We start from the raw sequence: 20,383 nt of genomic DNA, 5'->3' as shown, positions 1-20,383 counted from the left end.
GGGGAAGTGTGTCTCTCAGAAAGTTTTCGTTTCCACCTTTGTGAACGCTTGGTCGTCGACGAACCAAGTAACTTTCCCGCCGAACAACTTGTTGACCAGTGCGGTGGGCAATTTTGTGTCCTTCTTGTCAAAAATCTGGTGCATCACTGGCTGTTTCGAGCTGCCCGTGGCAACGAACGCGATGTCTCCAGCGGCATCCATGACGGGGATGGTGATGGTGACTCTGTCGCTAGGAGGCTTGGGGGAGTCGTGGCACCAGATGACTCTCTTCTGTCTCTCAGCGACGAGGTACGCGTGTTCCGCGTCTGGGAACAGCGAGCAAGTGTGCCCGTCTGGGCCACACCCTAACAGAAGAGTGTCCAATTTCTTTGGGAGGATTTCCTCGTACTCCTTCGCGACCTGTTCGTAGGCCTCGGGACCTTTCCCCGCCAGCGAAGCGTTAATGGGAAACACTTGAACCTGCACACCAGAGGGCAAATGGTCGAGCACGGCCTCCTTGAACGCACCGTAGTTGCTGTCCGGGTGCGTCAAGCTGACGATTCTCTCGTCGACGAAATACACTCTCCATTTGGACCACTGGACTTTGTCCGCGACCTTCTTGTCGTCAATCAGCGCCGTCTTCAGCACATTGACGAGGGACCCGCCGCTGATCGCCAAATTGAACACGGACCCGCGGGCCAGAGCCTCGTCCTGCTTGCGCAGAACGTACTCCCCTACTTTCTCGGGCAAATTATCGGAAGCAGCACAAACAACTACGTTAACCATCTTTCTCACGTACTTTCTAGCAAACACGGAGAACCTAGCGACCTTCACAAGAACACAGAAGCCCAGCAGGATGGTAACCAAGACGGTACTCGGTACCTGGAAACCAACTCCTTTATATAATACGCTTTACATAATGTATAGGGGCATCCCCTGCGTGTTACCCGGAATCTTTAAATGGTATAAGAAATTTTAATTTTGAGTCGCGATGAGTAAACAAAGCTGCTTGTGATGGCGAACTTGGGGGACATTGGGCCACAGTACGAGGGTCAGAGGGGTATTGCCGGTCGAGATACAGTTCTGTGGGTGTTTGGAAGATGCCTGTGTGTAAAAACTGTAAGAAAACGGAGTTCGTGCGCGATCTTTCGAACGCAAACAATGATTTGGTGTGCCAGAACTGTGGGGTTGTTTCTGAGGATAACCCGATTGTGTCCGAGGTGACGTTTGGGGAGACCAGTTCTGGGGCCGCGATGGTGCAAGGGTCCTTCATATCTGCCGGGCAGTCGCACGCGTCGTTCATGTCGCACGGCGGGTCCAGCGCGCTGGACTCGCGCGAGGCGACTCTGAACAACGCGCGGCGGAAACTCCGCGCCGTGTCGCATGCGCTCTCGATCCCGGATTACATCACAGACGCGGCGTTCCAGTGGTACAAGCTTGCGCTGTCGTACAACTTCGTGCAGGGTCGGCGGTCGCAGAACGTGATAGCCGCGTGTCTGTACGTCGCTTGCAGGAAGGAGAAGACGCATCACATGCTCATTGATTTCTCGTCCCGGTTACAAGTCAGCGTCTACTCTATAGGGGCCACTTTCTTGAAGATGGTCAAGCGGTTGCATATCACGAAACTGCCCATGGCAGATCCATCGTTGTTCATCCAGCATTTCGCGGAGAAGTTGGACCTTGGAGACAAAAAGATTAAAGTCGTCAAGGATGCGGTCAAACTCGCTCAAAGGATGTCCGACGATTGGATGTTTGAGGGGAGGCGCCCTGCGGGGATCGCAGGTGCATGTGTTTTACTAGCTTGTAGGATGAACAACCTGCGGAGGACGCACACGGAGATCGTGTCCGTTTCGCATGTAGCAGAGGATACTTTACAAGAACGGTTAAACGAGTTTAAGGCGACTGGTGCAGGTAAGCTGTCCGTCAAAGAATTTAGAGAGGATCCAGCGACAGCGGACCAAGCTGCCAGACCACCGTCGTTTGCCAGGAACCGTAAGAACGAGAAGAAAATCAAGGAGGCGATCAGGCAGAACGAACTGACAGAGACGAGCGAGGAGGCACTGAAGAGGGACCCCATCTTGTCCCAAGTGATGAGCGCTCAAGAGTTATCCTCTCGAGAGGTTCTATTCTATTTGAACGAGTTCTCAAAGAAGAGGGAGAAAGTGTTTAAAAGAATAAAGGCCACTCATGGGATTGACGATGAGGATATCCACAGAGCGGAGGTAGAGACGAAGAAGAGGAAAGAGGAGGAAAAGGGCGGGGGTGCAGACAAGAATACCGGTGATGAGAGCGACAAATCAGACCAAGACGCGGACGCAGGGCCACAACTCCGCAGAAGTAAAAGGATCAATAAGAAGAAGATCATGGAGATGGTGCAACTCAAAGTGCAAACTGAAAAGTACGAGAATGAGTTGTCCTCTGATTCAGAATCGTCCTCGGAAGAGGAGAACGAGCGGGAGGGGGACGTGACGTCACACGGCAAATTCCAGGATTCCATTGACGGTTACTCGCTAGAGAAGGACCCATACAGGCCGCTAAATCTCCATTTGCTTCCCAAGACCAACGATTTCTTAGGGAAGATCAAGGATGACGAGGAGGATTTGGCCGATGTGGACGACGAGGAAATTGAGACGCTGCTTCTAGACGAGGAGGCTGCGTCCCTCAAGGAGAGGATATGGGTTGGTATCAACGAGGAGTACTTGCTCGAACAGGAGGAGAAACGGTTGAAGGAAGAGGCGGACATGATCGCGGGGAACACGTCGACGAAGCGGAAGCGCAATGGCACGAAGGGCCGGAAGCGGAAACTCGTGAAGATCGAGGTGGACACGACGAGCTCTGTCGGGGCAATGGACGCGCTGATCCGGAAGTCCGAGATGCAAGAGGCGCTGAAGCTTGCTGAGGAGAGCGGAGACGCCACTGCCGCTGACAGTGTCAAGAACATGTTGCAAAAGGCGAGTTTCTCGAAGAAGATCAACTACAATGCGATCGATAACCTCTTCAAGAGGTGACGGTGCGGCTCCTCTACACGAGTTACAACGGCACGCACATACATACACATGCATGAATATTCTTTTGAACTTAAAGGACTCTTCTAATACTTTCCCATCCTGCGGAATATATACAGTAACGGCGGTGGCATATACATACTTACATATATAAAACCCCACACACACCAAGAAGTAACGTTGCTGTGCATGCGGCAAACAGCTGCACCTTAAGCTGCCGTTTCCTTCAATTCGTGGCGTTCAGGTCCATTGACGATGTAGCGGCATGCCTGCGACACGGTGTCACCATTTTTAACTCTGTGTACACCGATCCGTACAATGTGGTACGCTGCGGTGAGGCCCAGCACGGAATTGACCGATGCCAGCAGGTAGTTCTTGGGCTTGATCACGAAAGACCACCTCGTCCAGATGGCTGCGGTGGCCAGCAGCGACAGACTCTGTGCCCCTGACACCTTCTCAACGGGTCTCGTCAAATCCGAAAGACCGGCAATCACAAGCCCCCATTTCAAAGTGGGGGCCCAGAAATGCACGGTCTTTGGACCCGTGGGGCTCTTCATGAATCTCTTGAATGCAAAATTTATGCTCGACATAGCGGGGGGGGATACTTTGGCTCGGATTACAAATGAACGAAACGTGTGGCGCGGTTACTGTATGCTCCTCTGTGTATGGATCCTTTTCTGGTGGATAATGCGTACACGGCAGGAGATGCAAATTGGCGCGTTCGGACAGTGGCAACCGGGCTGATAGAACCTTCTTGGTGTTGTGGAGCCCAGACTTGTGTCTACTTCGAAACTGAGTCACAGAGGCGTTGAGCATTGAATTTTGATGATAATTTTTTTTCATTTCGTGAAAAGTGATTCTTCACTTTTCGAATATTTCGAGGTTTTTCTGTGCGATTTTTGGGCCGTTTCTTGGAAGTTGCGGTTTGGACCATGTTGGCCGAGGTTAGGAGGGTTGTCACGGAGTTTGGTGAGTGATTGAGTTGGTTACTAGACGGGGGGAGGTTAGCTGTCTATTCCTCTCTTTTTTCTGCTTTTTTTGGACACTTTTTTGAGTTGATACTCGATGACAACGTACGTGAAGCTGGTGAAAGGGGCGACGAAGATCAAGATGGCGCCGCCCAAGGCGAAGTACGTCGACCCGATTCTGCTAGGGACCGCGCAGCGGGACGATTTCCGCGAGATTGTGGGCGCGCTGCGGACACGGGTCGGCGACTCTGCCTGGACGGTCGTGTACAAGAGTCTGCTTGTGTGCCATCTCATGTTTAGGGAGGGCGATGAGCAAATCGTGCTCGAGTATTTCGCGGACCATCTGGACTTCTTCAGGCTTGGGGACGTTGTGCTCAGCCACAGGGGGAACTCGAACGACGTGCGGCTGCTGGAACGGTACGCTAACTACTTAAAGGTGCGCGCGAGGGAGTACGGCGAGTTGCACGTGGACTACGTGGGGAAGGACTACAAATCTTTGAAGATCTCGATCAACTCGGACGACGCTACGTCTGTTACACGCGCACTGGCCCATGTGGATTCGCTCGAGGAGCAAGTTGCCGCTCTGATCAAGAATAGGTACTCGCAGTTCGATCTGTCTAACGAACTGCTCCTGTACGGGTTCAAGTTACTCGTGTACGACTTGCTGCCGCTGTACAACGCACTGAACGAGGGTATTATTACGCTGTTGGAGGCATTTTTCGAGCTGTCGCACACGAACGCAGACAGGACGCTGCAAATGTACAAAAGATTCGTCGACCTCACGGAGAACGTAGTCAAATACTTGAAGGCGGGGAAACAGATCGGGATGCGGATACCAGTGATCAAACATATAACGACAAAACTGGTGAGCTCGCTGGAGGAACATCTCCTAGAGGACGATAAGACACATAACACCTTCAGCAACGACTCAAACTATCCGCCATCAGATTCTTCACCGACGAAAAACCTGGCACAGCAGAGACTGGAGGAGATTAGACAACAGAAGAGACTGCTGGAGGAACAACTCAGAGAACAACATGTGGTCATGTCGCCCTCGGCAACAGCAACTTTCTTACCACCACCGCAACAACCTCAAGAAGTGTACAATCCGTTCTCAGCACCGCAGAACGTGGCAGCTCAAATAACAAATAACCCGTTTATGGCACAGGGGGCAACCCACCATTCAGCTGCAACGACGACCTTTGTGTCGCAGCAGCAACCACCTCAGATACACCAGTTTGCCACAACGCCCGCGTTTACACCAGTTGCGCAATATACAGGACAGGCCATGGCACCATTGATGAACCAGCAGCAACTGCCACAGCAAGCTCCTCAAGCTACAAACCCGATGGATACATTCAACAGCGGCTTTGCCAGCAGCACGACTGGCGGTCAGATAACACAACCTACAATGTCGCAGCAGCCTACCCTTGCACCATTGCCCACAGGCTCAAATAACCCATTTGCATTGAACAACGCACAGTCGACAGAACCAGCAAGACACGATATGAACCCGTTCTCCGTTACTCAACCACAGCAGTCAACGGGTAACAACTACGCGCAGCAACAGGCTCCAGCACAGTCAGCTACAAACAACCCGTTCTCGCTGGGCACTGCACATCAACTGCAATACCAAACGCCCAATCAACAAGTGTTTCAAAACTCAAATACATTCCCTATGGGCATTCCACAACCACAAGTACAGCAGACCTCGCAATTCAACCTCCAAAATGCAAACACTTTCTCTCAGGCCACCGGCCAAGAGATGTCACAGAACGTTCCATTCAATGCAAATACCTTCCCACAGCAGCAGCAGCAAAATTTCTTCCAAGGTCAACCCCAGATGCTACCAGCCCAACAACAACCTCAACAACAGCAGCAGCAGTTTTCCATGAACTTAATCGACATATAAAAGTAATTGTAGAACTCTAAATGTATTATAATGGTATATCGTTGTAGTTATAAACTACTATTGTACGTCTTTATTACTCTCGCCCAACATCTGATAGCGCCGCACTCTGTTTTTTGGACGATGCCGAATAAAAAGGGCGAATATTTAGTGGTGGGATACGAGGCCCAACACCTTTGGAACCGCTGTTCGGCCACTCCTGGGACCCGTATACCAACAAATAGAGACAGTACAATGGACTGTTCAGTTAATCCGTTGAAGGAGTTGTCAACCGTTGACACAATTTTGAAAAGTGCTGCTGATGGTAGGCCAAGGGGAAGGGACCAGATGGGTCGTTTAGGGCCAAATAACACCAACAGAGAACATCAGTTTCTAACTCGTGGTTTTGGGAGAGTGGACCATTTAGAGGGACCCCCTGCACCTATAAAAGATACGCCGCAGTTGTATCCGGGTGCAGAGGTGACAAGATCTGAAGGCTGGGTGGACCAGTTTGCACAGTTGAACGTGAATGATGGGAATAAAGTAGAGAGGGCATGGCACCCCAGGGGACAACCCCCACTGTCTCAGTACAACTTTGGAAACGTTGATATTGGGTTTGAGGAAAGGACTTACCCGATGTATGCACCAACACACAGTTACGCGATGCATTCTATGGAACCGGTCACTACTTGTAATACCTTAGATTCAGAGGAGTTGGATAAAGAGTTCGAAGCCCTAGAGCAGCAGTTGCGCGGCTCTTCTGGTACACCGGGGATAATGAGGGAGGAAACCGTTGAGTTTCGCGATACGGCAAGACAGATAGTTTCCTTTAGTGAGGAATCTGCACACCCGACGCTCGCAAGTTCTAAGTTTATTCAGTTAATGAGGAAAGTTGAGCAAGGTTCTGTGGACATTGAACCGGATAAAAAACAGTTGATATCCAAGGACGATGGCAGTGCAATAGGGCCTGATTTTATCGAAGTCGACGAGGTATAGTAAAATGCAGATTGTTTCACCGTTTACATGTACGTACTAGATATGATCAATTAGGGGTTTAAATATTCACAAACAGCTTTCGACACAGGTGTTTACTCAAAAGCTTCAAATGTAACTTGACATTTCGACAGCGCTGCTATCAAATTTGGCCTTATTCTGTGATTTACTACCATTCGTCTCGACAGCTGTTGAATGAGCAACGTCTTGATCACTGTGCTTCTTTGTAGTTTTGAAAGCCTTTATTCCGGGTGAAGAGGGGCTGTTCGCCCCCGATTCTCCAGGTTTAGAAGGCTCCTCCACGATACCCAACAACCCCGTTTTCATATCGCTGACAAAATTCCATATGGATGAGGTGACACTCTGCCTGTTCCTACCTTCTTTGTCAGACGATGAATTGGATGATGCATTATCCGATACGGGACTGTCATCAAAATTACCTTCCCTGCTGGCCTTCATCCCTCCGATAAAACGGGTTTCTGAACTCTCCGGATCGTGATCCCAGTTTAGAGATTTCTCCAGTTCGTTTTGCAGGATCTGGTCAAACTGGTTCAAAATGGCCAGTGGCTTGGTCCAGAGAGTACTATCTCTCTCCACACTGTTGCGATCAGAGCTTGTCAACTTAGAAACCTCCTCGGGTTTAATCCTGGGAGAAAATGACCCCACTTTCGCAATATCTTGAAAATCATCAGCGGCAGAGTTCGCTTCCCCTAACTTCGGCGAGTCCTCCATCTTATGCACTCTTCTCGCTATCGGGGATGCCGAGTTCGCCATGGGTTTTTGTTTCTGTGGTTGTGGCGATAAGTTTCTCTCAGGAGTGATGGCAGACTGCGACGAGAGTTTCTCCAATTGTTCATTAGTTGTATTGATACGTTTCGAGACTTTCTCCTTCAGCAGTTGCAGATCCTTCGATTGCTGCTGGTATGTTTTCTCGCAGTTTGCCAACTGTCTCTTCAAATCCTCAATTTTCCGTTTACTGTCAAACAGTTCCAATTCTTTATTAGCCAAAGTTTTCAATAGGTTGTTGGTTTGATCGGTTGTGTTTAACATTAAGGAGCTTGAGGAGCTCGTCCTTGAGTGGAACGCGTTCTCTGAACCGGCCATAGAAGTGCTGTGGGCATTGGTAGTCAAAGACGGATCCTGAACACCGTGTACGTTTGTCCCCTGATGTGTGATAGCCTCCTGCGGTACCGGCTCGATATGCGGTATTATAGGCTGAATCAACGACCGTCTCTTATTAACTACAGCAGATTTCAACTGCGATTTCCCGCGCAATCGCAGATACGTCCTGTGCGCACTTGGCGAAGTCGGTATATGTGCCTCAGCGAGTTCAGCCCCGCCTTTCTCCTGCGGTTCGACTACCAATGGCTGGTCCTGTATGTTTTCCACCCTTGTATGTACCAGCTGACGTTGCTGCTGCTGCTGTTGTTGTGCAATGGGATGGCTACCTGTATTATTCAGGTTTCTAATGTATCTTGTTTGGGACTTCGGGTTCCCATGAGTCGACGACTTTGAATTTGTCTGTACGTCACCATCACCGGGACCAAATATCGCTAGGCCCGTACCATTCGCCATTCCGCCCTTAAGTTCTGCAGATGTGGCTCGCCTTCCCATCAAACTGGGCGACCGAGTACTCGTGTCTACATCCAGCTGCCTATCTGTTTCCTGTATGAATGCATCAAATTTATCCAACATATTCAGGTTTCTGTACGTTTCTTCCAAGAAATCCTAGCTACACCCCTACCACCACACTATGATTCAACCAAATTGACCTGTACCACCTACCACAATGATCAGCAAACACCGTGAACCCTTGTCACATGGATATCTTGGCCTTTCTTCGTAAGCCTTAATATCAACTTTTTTCACTTTAAAGGAGCGGCGATGCACATCCGTAACAGTTGAGTACACCACTTGGATGTAGCAACCTTCTTAGTACGTACCGCCTGTGCAAAAACCACTAGTACAGTAGCCAATCTTCTTTCCCAGTAGCTAAGTGTCGCTCGTGTAGAGCAAGAAAGACGCGGGCGGACTGCTTCTCTTGTCTTGCACTGGACCGCCCTGCGGTTCCAGCGCCGGCGACGTCTCCAAAATGTAGCAGGGGACACTCTGCCCTTGCACATGCGTGTCCTCAGAGCACAGTACATACCTGGCTGCCGAAATGGGCCTTCGGTCACTCGAAGCGCTTAGCAGAGGCCGGAACGTATCGCCCTCCAGGTCCTGAGAGACAGCAACACCGACGGATGAGGGTGGTCCCATTCTGGCCAGCGGTACCGGTGGCACCACGCGCTTAAACAGCCTTTCCCACTGCCGGAACTCCCCCTCCGTGATTCTCTCCACTGAAGGGTTGCACACCCCGAACCGCCGCCTCGCGGCGTCCGAGACACCGTACTTGTCCGCAAACTCGCTCACCAGCACCACTTCAAAAGCATCCTGGGGACCATCACCATTCAACTGAGACTCCATCATTCCAAGCTGCTCTAGTACACTGCCGTCGAGGGACCCTACAAGCAACAGCTCTTGCATCCTCGAGAGCTGTCTTGAAGGGTCCCTCGTCTTCGGTGTTGGATCTTGGCGCTAAAGCGTGAATCCAGCAATATGATAGCGCCGCATGATACCCTTCCCCTCTTCTCAGAATCGAGCAGTATAAAGGGAACCGAACCGTCACAGCATCTCATATCGACAGTTAACTTGGACGGTACGGTACCTCAGATACGTGTATAGCTTTATACATAGCGTTAGCATGTCTGTTGGTGGGATTGTGAGACAGTCGAAGGGAGTTAAGCCGGCCGTTGGTCGTGTAGCCGCGCTTGGTGCTGCGGTGGTTGTGGGTGACCGTGGGGTGGGTTGTTACAGACGGTATTGCTGGGCGGGCGATAACGAGTTTGTATACGCCACTGTTGCGAGCATTCTGTAAGTACACGGAATGTTTGCAACACTTTACATATTCATATTAGCATAGCTGTCTATAACGAACTGAAAAGTACGTGCTCCGATTTGCTGTAGTCCACGTCCATACGGAACAGTGTGTCGACACACCAGTCCCACGAGATGACAAAAAGTCCCTCCGTGTTGGAATCGTTGGACTGCGTCCACAGTTTCTTCAACTTGGCCACCTGCGACTTCTTCGCGCCCATGACGACACAAAGCGGTGGCGTGTGTATCGTTTTCTTACCGGAGACGATGGTCTTGCTTCTGCGGTGATGGTTGTTCGCGACCAAAGTATCATCTGGTAACGACCTCAATTTGTGAATGTCTTGGACCCCGTGCTTTTGGAGGATATGCGATATTACATCGAACCCGCCCCTGATGTCCCCCATGACGTTGACGTGTGTGATATGCGCCCTTTCAAACACTGCAGTGGGCAAGGATGTCCTGTCCACTAGTGTCATGTCAAACCCCGGAATCACGTACCGTTCGAAGTCCAGTGGGAAAGATGCCCCCCTGGATACCGCATTCAGCACATCACTTATAAATTGTGGTAGCAAGACGTATTTCAACGGTTTGAAGCTCAAACTGATCAAGAATTTGGCAGTCCGCATCACTTTGGGTGCAACAATACAGTTCAAGTGCCGCACATGCTCGTTCTCATGCTTCACTATTTTTATCCCAACAAGCTTCAGAATCGCCTTGTCCAAGGCCGTCATATCGTCCAAACAACCAGTGATGTATGCAACGATACTGTACGTATGCCTGACGGTTTTCAAAAAAGTTTCACTCTCTACTGTGCTGTCCTTATTGAGTTGGCAAACTATATCCCTCGCTTCATTGTTGACCCTTTTCACAGACTCCAACTGCTCAATCTCCTCCGGTAGTAGATCACCTATCCTCTTTCTCTTGGAATTTTTTTGGAACGCGTTAAGAGCCTCGATATCCGTATGCAACCGCTTCTCTGCTTCAGCACGCGCTTGTCGTCTTCCTACACCAGAGAGAGCGGGTTCTGTTGGTGGTGTTATAGGCGTATCCGCATTAGGGTCTTGTGTCGTGGTCTTGACATATGTTTTTTTGGAGGCAGTTGGTGTCCCCCCGGTAGGGTCGTGTACAGTATTTTTCACAAAAGTTTGTCTAGAGGCAATCGGTGTGGTCAACTCTTCAGTCTTTGGTTTCGCCTGCTCAACACCTCCCATACGATCATCTGAAGTTTGTGATAAATTGCTGAAAAGATCAGCGTACTTGTCAGGAGCAGTCTCAAACTCACCATCTTCAGCGTAATTTGGTAGGATACTAGCGGGTACATGTTCCTCAACAACATCGCCATGGACGGGTACATCTTCAGTGCCCTCATTATGATCGTCTGGTATATTTGTGGTTGGATTCGGTTTTGCGGTACCGACTTCCAGTTCCTCCGGTGATGCGGTTCCTAAGTCGTCCTCATCTATATTCCTCATTGTTACAGCGTCTGTTCCCAAATCGACACCCCGTGAAGTCTCCTTGACTGGGGAAGGTATTGTTGTACTCGCTGTGCTATCGCTTTCATTCCAGTTTAGTAGACTCTCATTGTCACTATCCTGCAACTGTAGTACGATATCCTTGTTTTCCGTGGCATCACTCATTTGGCCCAGACTAAAATCCAACCCCATTTTACCAACCTCGAAATTCTGGAACCTGGGATCCTCAGTATCCATTATTCTTTTCTGTCTATAGCATTCCTCCAACCACAAATGGTTGACGACTCTACAACGTTGCCCGCCCCACTGTTTGGCCAGTTCAAACTTCTTGCCTATCGCCATCCGCGACACTAAATGTGTATTTCTTTTCGTTAAGGAAGTGGTGCTGACTCCGCCCAATCGTTCCGTTATCCTTTGAATATAGGACCTTTGTAATCCAAAATAGTTCGTGAACGATAATATCAGCTCGTCGGATCTGACAACACTTTGTTTCAACGGACCCCAAATTATCTTACTGCTTGGTAGAGTAAACGAGTCCAAGGACCACATATTAAACAACCATATCAGGTTACCACACATCAGCGTGGTCCGTCTGCTAGTTTGACACTCTGAAGTCTTTTCGGACTGTGCAATAAAACAATCCGCAGTGACGTTGCTTGTGATTTCGTCGGAATTCAAATGGTGCTTTATACTGCCAGAACAGTTTTCTACGTACTGTAAAAGGAAAGTGTACGGTCCTCTAGCCAGGGCTAGATCAATGTCGATGATGAATTCATGACCTTGTAAAAATCGCTTTGGTTCTTGGAACGGGATGCCCAGGACTTCATCCCATATGTCCTGGCACCTCTCATCTTCATCGTAGTGTTCGTTGGCGTTGATACAGGAGATGTTACTAATGTTGTCAACCAACTGGCCCTTTTTGAAACAATGGATGATCCACATCGGGTAGACAACTTTGAAGTTCCATTTTTTCCTCTCGTCTGGCTTACTGTTGATGTAGTCCGCAATTTTGCTCATTATAGGGTCATCTTTAGTCTTGCATATGTAATGTGTCGTTTTGCTACTCAGAACCTCTGAGTGACTGCCCCCCATGCAAATGATCAATTCAGAATATAACAGGTACTCTGTGTATTTAAAATTCTTCCTCGGTAGACAGATTACGGAGTCCTTGAGGAAGTGCCGCGCGTCAGGAGAGTACAGGACAGTCTTTGCCAGTTTCTTGCTGTTCAAAGAATGTCTGACCCAATCTGGTGTCACCACGGGTATCATATAGTCGAATGCAGCGCACCTATAAAAGGGGAAATTTGTAGTGTCACTCACGACAAAATGTAGATCTTTACTGCCCCATTCCGTCTTGAAAAACTGCTTAGCCGAGTCTCCAGTGGTGCTGGAACCATTTGATCTCCATGTATAGCAGTTGTTGACACCATTCTCTTGCAGCAATTTCTTCACTCGTTCACCGTTTCCAGAGCCAGCGGTATCAATGACCAAAATGTTGAGATGCTTAAACGTCTCTGAATTCATTGACCAATCCGTGGGAGTGCCGGGTACCTGTTTGCTCACAGCACTTGTACATTGTTTACATCAGGGCCATTGCCTTTATCTTTCACGTTATTTTTTATGTTCAATAAAAGACGCGTCAGTGAGCTAGTGTCACTACAAAACGGTACATCGCTGTCGGAGCTGGGCAGAGGGCTCGTCTAACACCAATAAACGCATCACACAATACAGACGCTCTTATCAATGCATCATTCTTTTTTGTGACTGGACAGTCTTTTCTAGGTCCGTGGCTTGTTTAAAACGACCCCTCCACAACTTATTTCTCGGTATACTAGCACGCCGCAGCAAATATATACTCGTATACTCCCCAAGATCTCGGTGGAGTAAACCAAAACCTATGTGCAGCTCAATCCGATGTCACAGCGCCATCTTGCTCAAACAACAAATAAAACAATATAATCACCGTATATATATACGGTGATTATATTGTTTTATATAAAGCTCAGTAACCGCCGAAGGGATCTCTATATAACGAAGAAGGCAATGGAGATCACACAAAGACGAACATTTACCTGTGGCAGAAACCGTATCTTGGTTGTCTCTATCAGTCGAAAACGGCTTTGGGAGGATGTAGACGGGATAACCGGTGATAACCAAATTGACCGCCGTGACTCTCTGATTATCTCAAAGCTGGAGCAGTTGCTTCAAAAATTGCAAGGGGAAATCATGTCTAGCACCGTTGCTGGAGTGAATCTGGAGATAGACACACTCGTTTACCCACTATGCTATTGGGAACAGTTACTGTCGTGCGCATTTCTCCAGTTTGGACGGGAAACCTCCAGTAAAGTCTTCGTCACTCAACGGACCACTCAGAACAGACAACGATTCTCCCAGAACAACAAAGCGTTACTCTCATGGCAAGTAGATCTCCTCACGGAGGAAACACCAGAGTCCGACCTGACCGTGGATGAGGATTATGCCGTGAAAACAATCCTCATGACACTTTTCCAGATGGCAGGAGTATCGGACGACGCAGAGATCGAGAATTTACTAGCGAGTTACGTATCGTTAGAGGATTTGATTAGACACCTATTTACTTAACGAGCTGGGCTCTTTATCTGACCCCTCCTTTGTGTTGAATTGCAATTTCGTTGGCTTCGATTTGGTGAGCATTACTTTCTGCTTGTACTGGTTCAACTTCTTCGAACAGGGGGACATTAACCGGTCCGTCGGCGAGACAAACCGTTTCCCCTGTTTGTGCCCCACAACTTTGGCAGCAGCAACTGTACTATTGTGGAATACGGAACGGTACAGCGGCCTCGTGGTTTCCACTTTGCTTGATAACGAACCGCCCTTCTCGTGCCCTGAAATCCCGCTGTCTCCTATCTCTGCCATCGCCTACCACAGGAATTAACACCTGTTTTTCTGCTAATCCGTGCGCGTCTACCTATCCCCACTAGCAACACAGACACACACACACCTCCGACTACAACTCTACTGACGGTCCAACTATACTCTGCTCTGGTACCCACTCCTCGGTGCTCCATATTGCACTATTTCCCGATTGAGCCCACTCTTTCCCAAAAGGGCACAGTGTGTTGTTAAATTACCGGATTGGGAAGTTTTATCGAATTCGGACACCTTTTTCAAGCCCTAAATCCTAATTTAGGGCTTGGTACTCACTTGCTGGTCCTGATGCAGAAGAGACAGCGCGATGCGTTCACCAGTTGATGAGGAGTACTGTTGGATCCAGAGAGAGCGCACTTTGCTTGCATGCTAAACTTTGGTGCCATTTTACCACCTCTACAATCGCTTAGAATTTCCCAAGGGCTATGTTTGTTCCCAGGGTTTACTGGATAAAGCTGCTCTGCGTCCTGCTGATCAGTGGATGTGTCTCTCATGTATGCGGTGCGCAGCAGTCCTCGGCGTTGACGCAGAACTCGTGGCCGCAGATATACGTCCAGCAGCAGACGGCGATGCGGTCGCAGCGTGACCTGATGCGGAACGTGACCGTGGACCAGATACCGTACGTCGGTGTGAATTTGGGTAAAGTGCTGTTCAACAACGCAAGCGATATCGAGAACTCCTATTACAACACTCCGCAAAGTCTCAATGGGTCCGTACTGTTGGATACTTTCTCGTCCCTGTTGAACTCCGGGGTACAGTCCTTTGTTTTGGACGTGGAACTTGGGGTCAACAGCTGGATTATAAAGGATACGCCGCTCTCGTTGCAGGCATTCTTGCAAACTTTGGAGACGTTTATTGTACAAAGCCACGACGATCTATCCGCCAACATCCTTTTACTGCTAATAAATTTTGAGACGGGCCCGAACAACGGGACTCTGTGGAAGAATTGGATGGCTTCGACGCACGATTCAAACATGAATCTGACCTACGTGTTCGACAAGTACATTGGCTCGCATTTCATTTACGCGCCCGCGGATCTGAGGAAGGACCAAGTCACAATGATCAACGACACTGTGACGAACAACTCGTCTGTGCAATGGCCTACGGTGCAGAATTTCTTGTTCGACAAGAGGAAGCGATTGATTGTCACTGAACTTACCAATATCTTGAACTACACGGACAGTTCATACATTTTTCCACCTGGGACTTTCCATTACGATAGTACGAACAGTTCTCTCTCATGCCCCTCCTCGGTGGAAGAGATAGAGGAGACCGCTGCTGTATCGTGGAGGTTTTTGGACGCCCCCTTCACCCCAGACGACATAGAGCAGTACATAGGCTGTGGGCTGAACCCTCTCATCGCAAACGATTACAACATAACATCGATCACGAACGTTGTCGATCTTTTGCATCACAGTCTCATATGGACGTGGGGGGATGGCGAGCCAAGGTTGTCGAATTCTCGGCTTTTAATGGGTAAGGACTCCATGCAGGCTTACAACTGTGCCCTGATACGGTACACTGCAGAGAACCAGTCGATATCTTGGGCTGTGGGGAACTGTTTCAATTCGAAATTGGGGCTGTGTCGTAGCGAGGAAGACCAATACCTTTGGGACGTGGCGGACGACAGAGAATCGTACTTCGATTACGAGAACTTCAAAGATCCTCTGTGCCGACCCGGGTACAATTTCTCTCTTCCACAGACCCCGCTGGAGGAGAGGTCTTTACTGTTGCACCTGAGCAATGTGACGGATAACTTGGAGTTGTGGGTCAATTTGAACTCGATATCTGTGAGCAACTGCTGGGTCGTGGGGGGACTGTACGCGATGTGCCCCTACGAGAACGCCGTCTCCAAGCGGAGTTTCGTGGCGTCGCTGGTCCCCGTCGTGGCCGTCTCCGCGTGCCTCCTGCTCGTTGTCCTGTATCTAACTGTGGTGAGCGTGCCAATCCATGACAACAGGAAGAACTGGCGACGTGTCGTGAACCAAATCTCCAAATCGGAGTTCGAGGGCGTACCATCGTGATGAATTCATGTTACGTATGTGTGTAATACTACCTACCTATTATTAATCTTGCATCTGATCACTCGACCAATCTGATGACTCTGCGGGTGAACCGTTGCCTTTTGAACACCGTGTCCCTGAGGAACGCTTCGTCGTCCAATTGCAACTGGAGCGACTTCTCGCTAGACCACCGTGCGACGTCGCGGTCGAGCACCCAGGTGGAGTTCGCGTCAAACGTCCAGCCGTCCGGCGGCAGAACGTCCTCGAGCTCTCTGACACCGGGTGGGGCCTGCTGTGCCCTTCGGCACTCGTCCTGTGGGTCGAACACGTTTGGAGACCACAGGAAGAACTTATAACTCCCAGGGACGAGTGCCTCCCTGTATATGGCGAATATCTCTACGTGCCCCGTGACCGGTTGGTCATCGACGACCACATCGTGTAGTCCAGCACCGGGGGATCCCTCGGTGTTGGTTTGTGACGGGTGGTGGTGGATTCTTTTCATTGCGTTGTGGAGTCGCGGTCTGACCCTCGGGTGTGTCGCGAGCATGAGGGTCCATAGGGCCGCGCTGACGAGGAGACTCCAGTTGACGTACTTCGACGCGAGTTGGAGAATGATGTAAGAGGTGATCCCGCCGGCAAAGAACAAAGTCGTACGTCTCTCGTCATGGAACGCACAGGTCACAGTGAGGAAGTGGTTGATTGCATCCGTAAGTCGTAGCGTGGTGGTTCCCATGTTCTGGAAATCTCTGAGGTTCACGAGCAATTGAAGGTTCGCGTTATCCTCGAGGAGCGCCTCCTCTACGGTCTTCCTGTGCACTGCAGACCCGCAGCTTGCCCTTGCGACCCTTTTGAGTAGCGATTTACCGAGTGTGCGGCCCTGTGCCCGAGAAGGTACCACATGCAGTTCCCGTGGGTGCCGCTCCCTATACGCGGGGACAACGACACCGAAGAGCAGCGCCAGCAGGGGAAGAAGCACGAGGTACATCGGGTTGTAGCAGAACACTGTCAAGGCGAGCAAGAGGACGAGCGTACCCGTCTCGTTGCGCCACGTGAGCACACGCACGAGCCGGTCCTGCGCGGCAAACAAATGCTCCATTTGCTTCCCCATCCGCTTCATGTTTGAGGCCAACACTGAGGCACTGATCGCTGGGGAATCGGGACCCCCAGGGGACACGGACTCAACAAGCTTCTCCCTCTCGGGCAACTCCCGCGGGACCATCCGTGCGATAAGTCTATCGAGAAGGATATCTAATAGTGGAGGGGCAGTGGAGCTGGCGGGACCAGCGGAACCATCAGGGTCCTGGCCAGGACCCTGATGGTCTCCTTGCTGGTCTTCCTGGTCTCCTGACGTCCGCCCCCACCCGCTCGCCCACTGCTTTACGGACACGTCCACGAGCGACCCAGCGACATGCCGCACAAGCTCGTCCCTCGTAGTCTCCGCGATCAACCGCTCAGACCCGCGCAGCACGTACTGCCTCCACTGCGACGGCATACCACCTCTCTTCGCCCTTGAGGTCTTCGACGTCTTCGTCTTTGACGCGTCAAAACTTTTGGAGTTTTCGGTTCGAATTCGAATTTGAACTCGATGAGCAGTTCAACTTCTTGGATCCTGCTGTAGTACCTTCTACAGAGCTCCATACGTGACTTTTGATCATTGCTGGGATGCGTGTTGCTGATATGGGTTCCGTGGGGAGACTTTCCCGACGCGTTGACTGCACGGGGAAGAAGAATTGTGATTTGCCGACGGATAACTCTCACGCGACTGCGGTGACTGTAGGTGTTGCCGTCGCTGTACCAGTTGCTGTTGTGATCATTGTGTTCTGTGGGATACTGTACGTCGTGTACAGGCGGTCCAGGAGGGAGCTTGAGGAGGATAACGACCCGGACTTCGAGGGGGACACGGAGTACTTGCCCGGAGGGCATGGGGCAAGCACCAAGGCTGGATTACACAATTGGGCAACGCAGCCTGTTCATGCACCATCACCGTATACGTCCTCTGGTGTCAGTTCGAACAGTACCGGGATGCAGGAGAAGTGGGCGCCGCCCACGAGGGCTGTTGATCCGTTCCAATTGCCCGATGAGAGCGACTCTGAGTCCCTGAGGGACTTTGCTAAGCGTGTCCACGACGATGGATTGGGCAGGTATGAGTATGTTGGCCAGCAGCAGCAGCAGCAGGGGAGACCGCGTTTGCCCCACGGTGGGTCGTCAACTCTGCGGTTGCTGTCCAGTTCCGCGGTGAACAGTACACTAGACGTCTCGGACGTGGAGACGCGGTCTATCCCGCTTGCGGCGCCAAATGGGGTTCAATTCCAAGAGGAGCCCGCGGCTGTGGAGGAGGATGAGCCTGCTCGCGACGACGAAAGTTTTGTCGCGTCAGAGACGCTCTCGCCAGAGGAGGAGAACATCCGGCGCATGAAGAGTATATACCAAGTGTACCTCGACAGGAACGGCACCGTCAAGAGGAAACCAGAGGAGACGGTGGAAGCTGAACGAGATCCTGAACGAGAACCAGAACGAGAACCAGAACAAACGCATTTGGGGGACACACTTGCCGTGGACGAACAACCGAGAGACCGTGCATCGCACAGGATTGCGTCCTCTGTTTACAGCGAGTTCCCTCTCCAAGAACCGGCACCAGCAGTGACTGCACCAACGGGGGGCGGGGTCGGGACCGTGTATCAGACACCGAATGGCTTACAAGATGGGTTGAACTACCAGGGGCAGTACCAGACAGCGTATCCAGATCAATACATGGGACAATACCAAGGGCAGTACCCGGAGCAATATACAGGACAGTACCCAGTACAGTACCCAGTACAGTACCCAGTACAGTTCCCTGATCAATACGCCGGCCAATACGCCGGCCAATACCTTGGGCAGTACGCTGGCCAATTCCCCGGGCACCCTCAGACGCTGGAGACGATTGGCGAACTTCCAATGCCCTCTAACTTGCCTCGGTCGGACACGTCGCAATCTCTCACTGCATTCCGCAAAGGTGCCAAACACTTTGCCGCAGGTGCCACACAGCAGATGATCCCCCCCGGGACGTTCAACGGTACTGCGTTCAACCCAACGGACCACCCTGAGATGTTTTACACTGCAAATGGACAACAGCAGCAATGGGGGCTCCCATTGCGCCCCGCTATGGGCCTTGGTGCGTCCAGTGGAGCAAGTCTCGCCAGCGGTGGTACGACAGCTACGGGGACGACACGAGCCGCGGGGCCCGCACCGCATCATCTGCGCGAGAGCATCGTGATGACGAATCCTGCAGAATTGCAACGGCAGCAAGGGTATCGCCCCGCTGGGTCCTTGCAACATTTGGCTCCCGCTGTTGCAGAGGACCCTGCCTCCGGTGTGCGTGTCAGTGCGTTGCTCTCGGACGCTGATATGGTGCAGCCACGGGGACTGGGCGATATTCTGCCGCATAGCGGGTCGCAGGAGGACTTGCGGCGGCAGCTCGGTGGGTCGGATAACTACACAGTGAGATGATTGAGCATCGGGGCTCGTGTTCAATTGAAGCGGTTCACTCGGACCTTAGTTATTACGTATGATACATATTCCACTGCCTTACCATATCCATTCTCCGACCTACTCCAGATCGAAGTCGTCGATGGCGTTACGGTACTTGAGCGCAGTGCGTTTAATCTTGGACCCATCCGTCCAAGTGACGTAGTCCTCCATGTTCCTTGTGACGAGGTACGCCGGGTCTGTGATCAAATGTGGTCCGACACGGACATGCCCCTGCTCTACAAACTTCACTGCGTCCCCGACCGTCGGGGCCATCCTGAGCCTGTGCATCACCACGGGGAGCCGTCTCCTACAGAACGCACTGACCGTGACTTTCCTCTCCAAGTCAGACACTTTGCCCGCCGCGGGCAACACGCCCATCCTGTGCAACTTCTCCAACAAACGGGACTCCCTGTCCCGACGGAAGGGGTCCCCCGGTGGCAGCAGCGACAGACGGTGCGCGAGACGCCTCACGTCCCCGCAGAGACGGTTGTATCGATGGTAATCCTCTCTGTCCTCGACGTGGTACCGCCTCATCACCTCCCCGTCCCGGTGCTGCTGATCCTGCTTCCACTGCAAGAAGTCCACTTTCTTCAGCAGCCGCTGCTCATGGTGTTTCAACTTACGAGGCATCGTACTCGGGATCAGGTTCAGACTGCTATGAACCTTTCTTTTACCAACCGATGCTCTTGCTCATCGCAGTTCTTTTGAACTTCTTTTAAAAATTTGCAGATTTTGAAGAAGA

At 51.0% G+C, this 20,383-nt stretch overlaps 14 protein-coding genes across 14 annotated transcripts; 6 read left to right on the top strand and 8 right to left on the bottom strand.

Moving 5' to 3' along the window:
* Positions 1-15: 15 nt before the first annotated feature.
* Positions 16-765, bottom strand: SOL3 (6-phosphogluconolactonase SOL3; the record flags this gene model as incomplete). The annotated part of the gene is made up of 1 exon (XM_022608043.1): positions 16-765. One exon carries the CDS (start codon positions 763-765, stop codon positions 16-18), a length of 750 nt encoding a protein of 249 aa, XP_022464578.1.
* A 314-nt stretch (positions 766-1,079) lies between these two features.
* On the top strand, positions 1,080-2,987 carry BRF1 (transcription factor TFIIIB subunit BRF1; the record flags this gene model as incomplete). Its single annotated transcript, XM_022608042.1, has 1 exon — positions 1,080-2,987. The coding sequence occupies one exon, from the start codon at positions 1,080-1,082 to the stop codon at positions 2,985-2,987; it is 1,908 nt and encodes a 635-aa protein (XP_022464577.1).
* A 206-nt stretch (positions 2,988-3,193) lies between these two features.
* MPC2 (mitochondrial pyruvate carrier) lies at positions 3,194-3,574 on the bottom strand (the record flags this gene model as incomplete). Its single annotated transcript, XM_022608040.1, has 1 exon — positions 3,194-3,574. One exon carries the CDS (start codon positions 3,572-3,574, stop codon positions 3,194-3,196), a length of 381 nt encoding a protein of 126 aa, XP_022464576.1.
* Positions 3,575-4,049: 475 nt separating this feature from the next.
* Positions 4,050-5,864, top strand: KNAG0E00610 (uncharacterized protein; the record flags this gene model as incomplete). Its single annotated transcript, XM_022608039.1, has 1 exon — positions 4,050-5,864. One exon carries the CDS (start codon positions 4,050-4,052, stop codon positions 5,862-5,864), a length of 1,815 nt encoding a protein of 604 aa, XP_022464575.1.
* A 30-nt stretch (positions 5,865-5,894) lies between these two features.
* KNAG0E00600 (uncharacterized protein) lies at positions 5,895-6,836 on the top strand (the record flags this gene model as incomplete). The annotated part of the gene is made up of 1 exon (XM_022608038.1): positions 5,895-6,836. The coding sequence occupies one exon, from the start codon at positions 5,895-5,897 to the stop codon at positions 6,834-6,836; it is 942 nt and encodes a 313-aa protein (XP_022464574.1).
* Positions 6,837-6,941: 105 nt separating this feature from the next.
* TDA11 (Tda11p) lies at positions 6,942-8,528 on the bottom strand (the record flags this gene model as incomplete). The annotated part of the gene is made up of 1 exon (XM_022608037.1): positions 6,942-8,528. The coding sequence occupies one exon, from the start codon at positions 8,526-8,528 to the stop codon at positions 6,942-6,944; it is 1,587 nt and encodes a 528-aa protein (XP_022464573.1).
* Positions 8,529-8,825: 297 nt separating this feature from the next.
* On the bottom strand, positions 8,826-9,359 carry KNAG0E00580 (uncharacterized protein; the record flags this gene model as incomplete). The annotated part of the gene is made up of 1 exon (XM_022608036.1): positions 8,826-9,359. The coding sequence occupies one exon, from the start codon at positions 9,357-9,359 to the stop codon at positions 8,826-8,828; it is 534 nt and encodes a 177-aa protein (XP_022464572.1).
* A 440-nt stretch (positions 9,360-9,799) lies between these two features.
* Positions 9,800-12,745, bottom strand: RTT107 (Rtt107p; the record flags this gene model as incomplete). The annotated part of the gene is made up of 1 exon (XM_022608035.1): positions 9,800-12,745. One exon carries the CDS (start codon positions 12,743-12,745, stop codon positions 9,800-9,802), a length of 2,946 nt encoding a protein of 981 aa, XP_022464571.1.
* A 519-nt stretch (positions 12,746-13,264) lies between these two features.
* Positions 13,265-13,822, top strand: SPO16 (Spo16p; the record flags this gene model as incomplete). Its single annotated transcript, XM_022608034.1, has 1 exon — positions 13,265-13,822. One exon carries the CDS (start codon positions 13,265-13,267, stop codon positions 13,820-13,822), a length of 558 nt encoding a protein of 185 aa, XP_022464570.1.
* Positions 13,811-14,116, bottom strand: SPO12 (Spo12p; the record flags this gene model as incomplete). Its single annotated transcript, XM_022608033.1, has 1 exon — positions 13,811-14,116. One exon carries the CDS (start codon positions 14,114-14,116, stop codon positions 13,811-13,813), a length of 306 nt encoding a protein of 101 aa, XP_022464569.1.
* A 437-nt stretch (positions 14,117-14,553) lies between these two features.
* On the top strand, positions 14,554-16,152 carry MTC6 (Mtc6p; the record flags this gene model as incomplete). The annotated part of the gene is made up of 1 exon (XM_022608032.1): positions 14,554-16,152. The coding sequence occupies one exon, from the start codon at positions 14,554-14,556 to the stop codon at positions 16,150-16,152; it is 1,599 nt and encodes a 532-aa protein (XP_022464568.1).
* Positions 16,153-16,210: 58 nt separating this feature from the next.
* On the bottom strand, positions 16,211-17,623 carry PEX28 (Pex28p; the record flags this gene model as incomplete). Its single annotated transcript, XM_022608031.1, has 1 exon — positions 16,211-17,623. The coding sequence occupies one exon, from the start codon at positions 17,621-17,623 to the stop codon at positions 16,211-16,213; it is 1,413 nt and encodes a 470-aa protein (XP_022464567.1).
* Positions 17,624-17,793: 170 nt separating this feature from the next.
* SKG6 (Skg6p) lies at positions 17,794-19,620 on the top strand (the record flags this gene model as incomplete). Its single annotated transcript, XM_022608029.1, has 1 exon — positions 17,794-19,620. The coding sequence occupies one exon, from the start codon at positions 17,794-17,796 to the stop codon at positions 19,618-19,620; it is 1,827 nt and encodes a 608-aa protein (XP_022464566.1).
* A 99-nt stretch (positions 19,621-19,719) lies between these two features.
* On the bottom strand, positions 19,720-20,271 carry IMP3 (snoRNA-binding rRNA-processing protein IMP3; the record flags this gene model as incomplete). Its single annotated transcript, XM_022608028.1, has 1 exon — positions 19,720-20,271. The coding sequence occupies one exon, from the start codon at positions 20,269-20,271 to the stop codon at positions 19,720-19,722; it is 552 nt and encodes a 183-aa protein (XP_022464565.1).
* Between the last annotated feature and the right edge of the window lie 112 nt (positions 20,272-20,383).

This window comes from Huiozyma naganishii, chromosome 5, assembly GCF_000348985.1.
Source record: "Huiozyma naganishii CBS 8797 chromosome 5, complete genome".
NCBI classification, from domain to species: Eukaryota; Fungi; Ascomycota; class Saccharomycetes; order Saccharomycetales; family Saccharomycetaceae; genus Huiozyma; species Huiozyma naganishii.
This window is presented reverse-complemented; position numbering and strand designations above follow the sequence as displayed.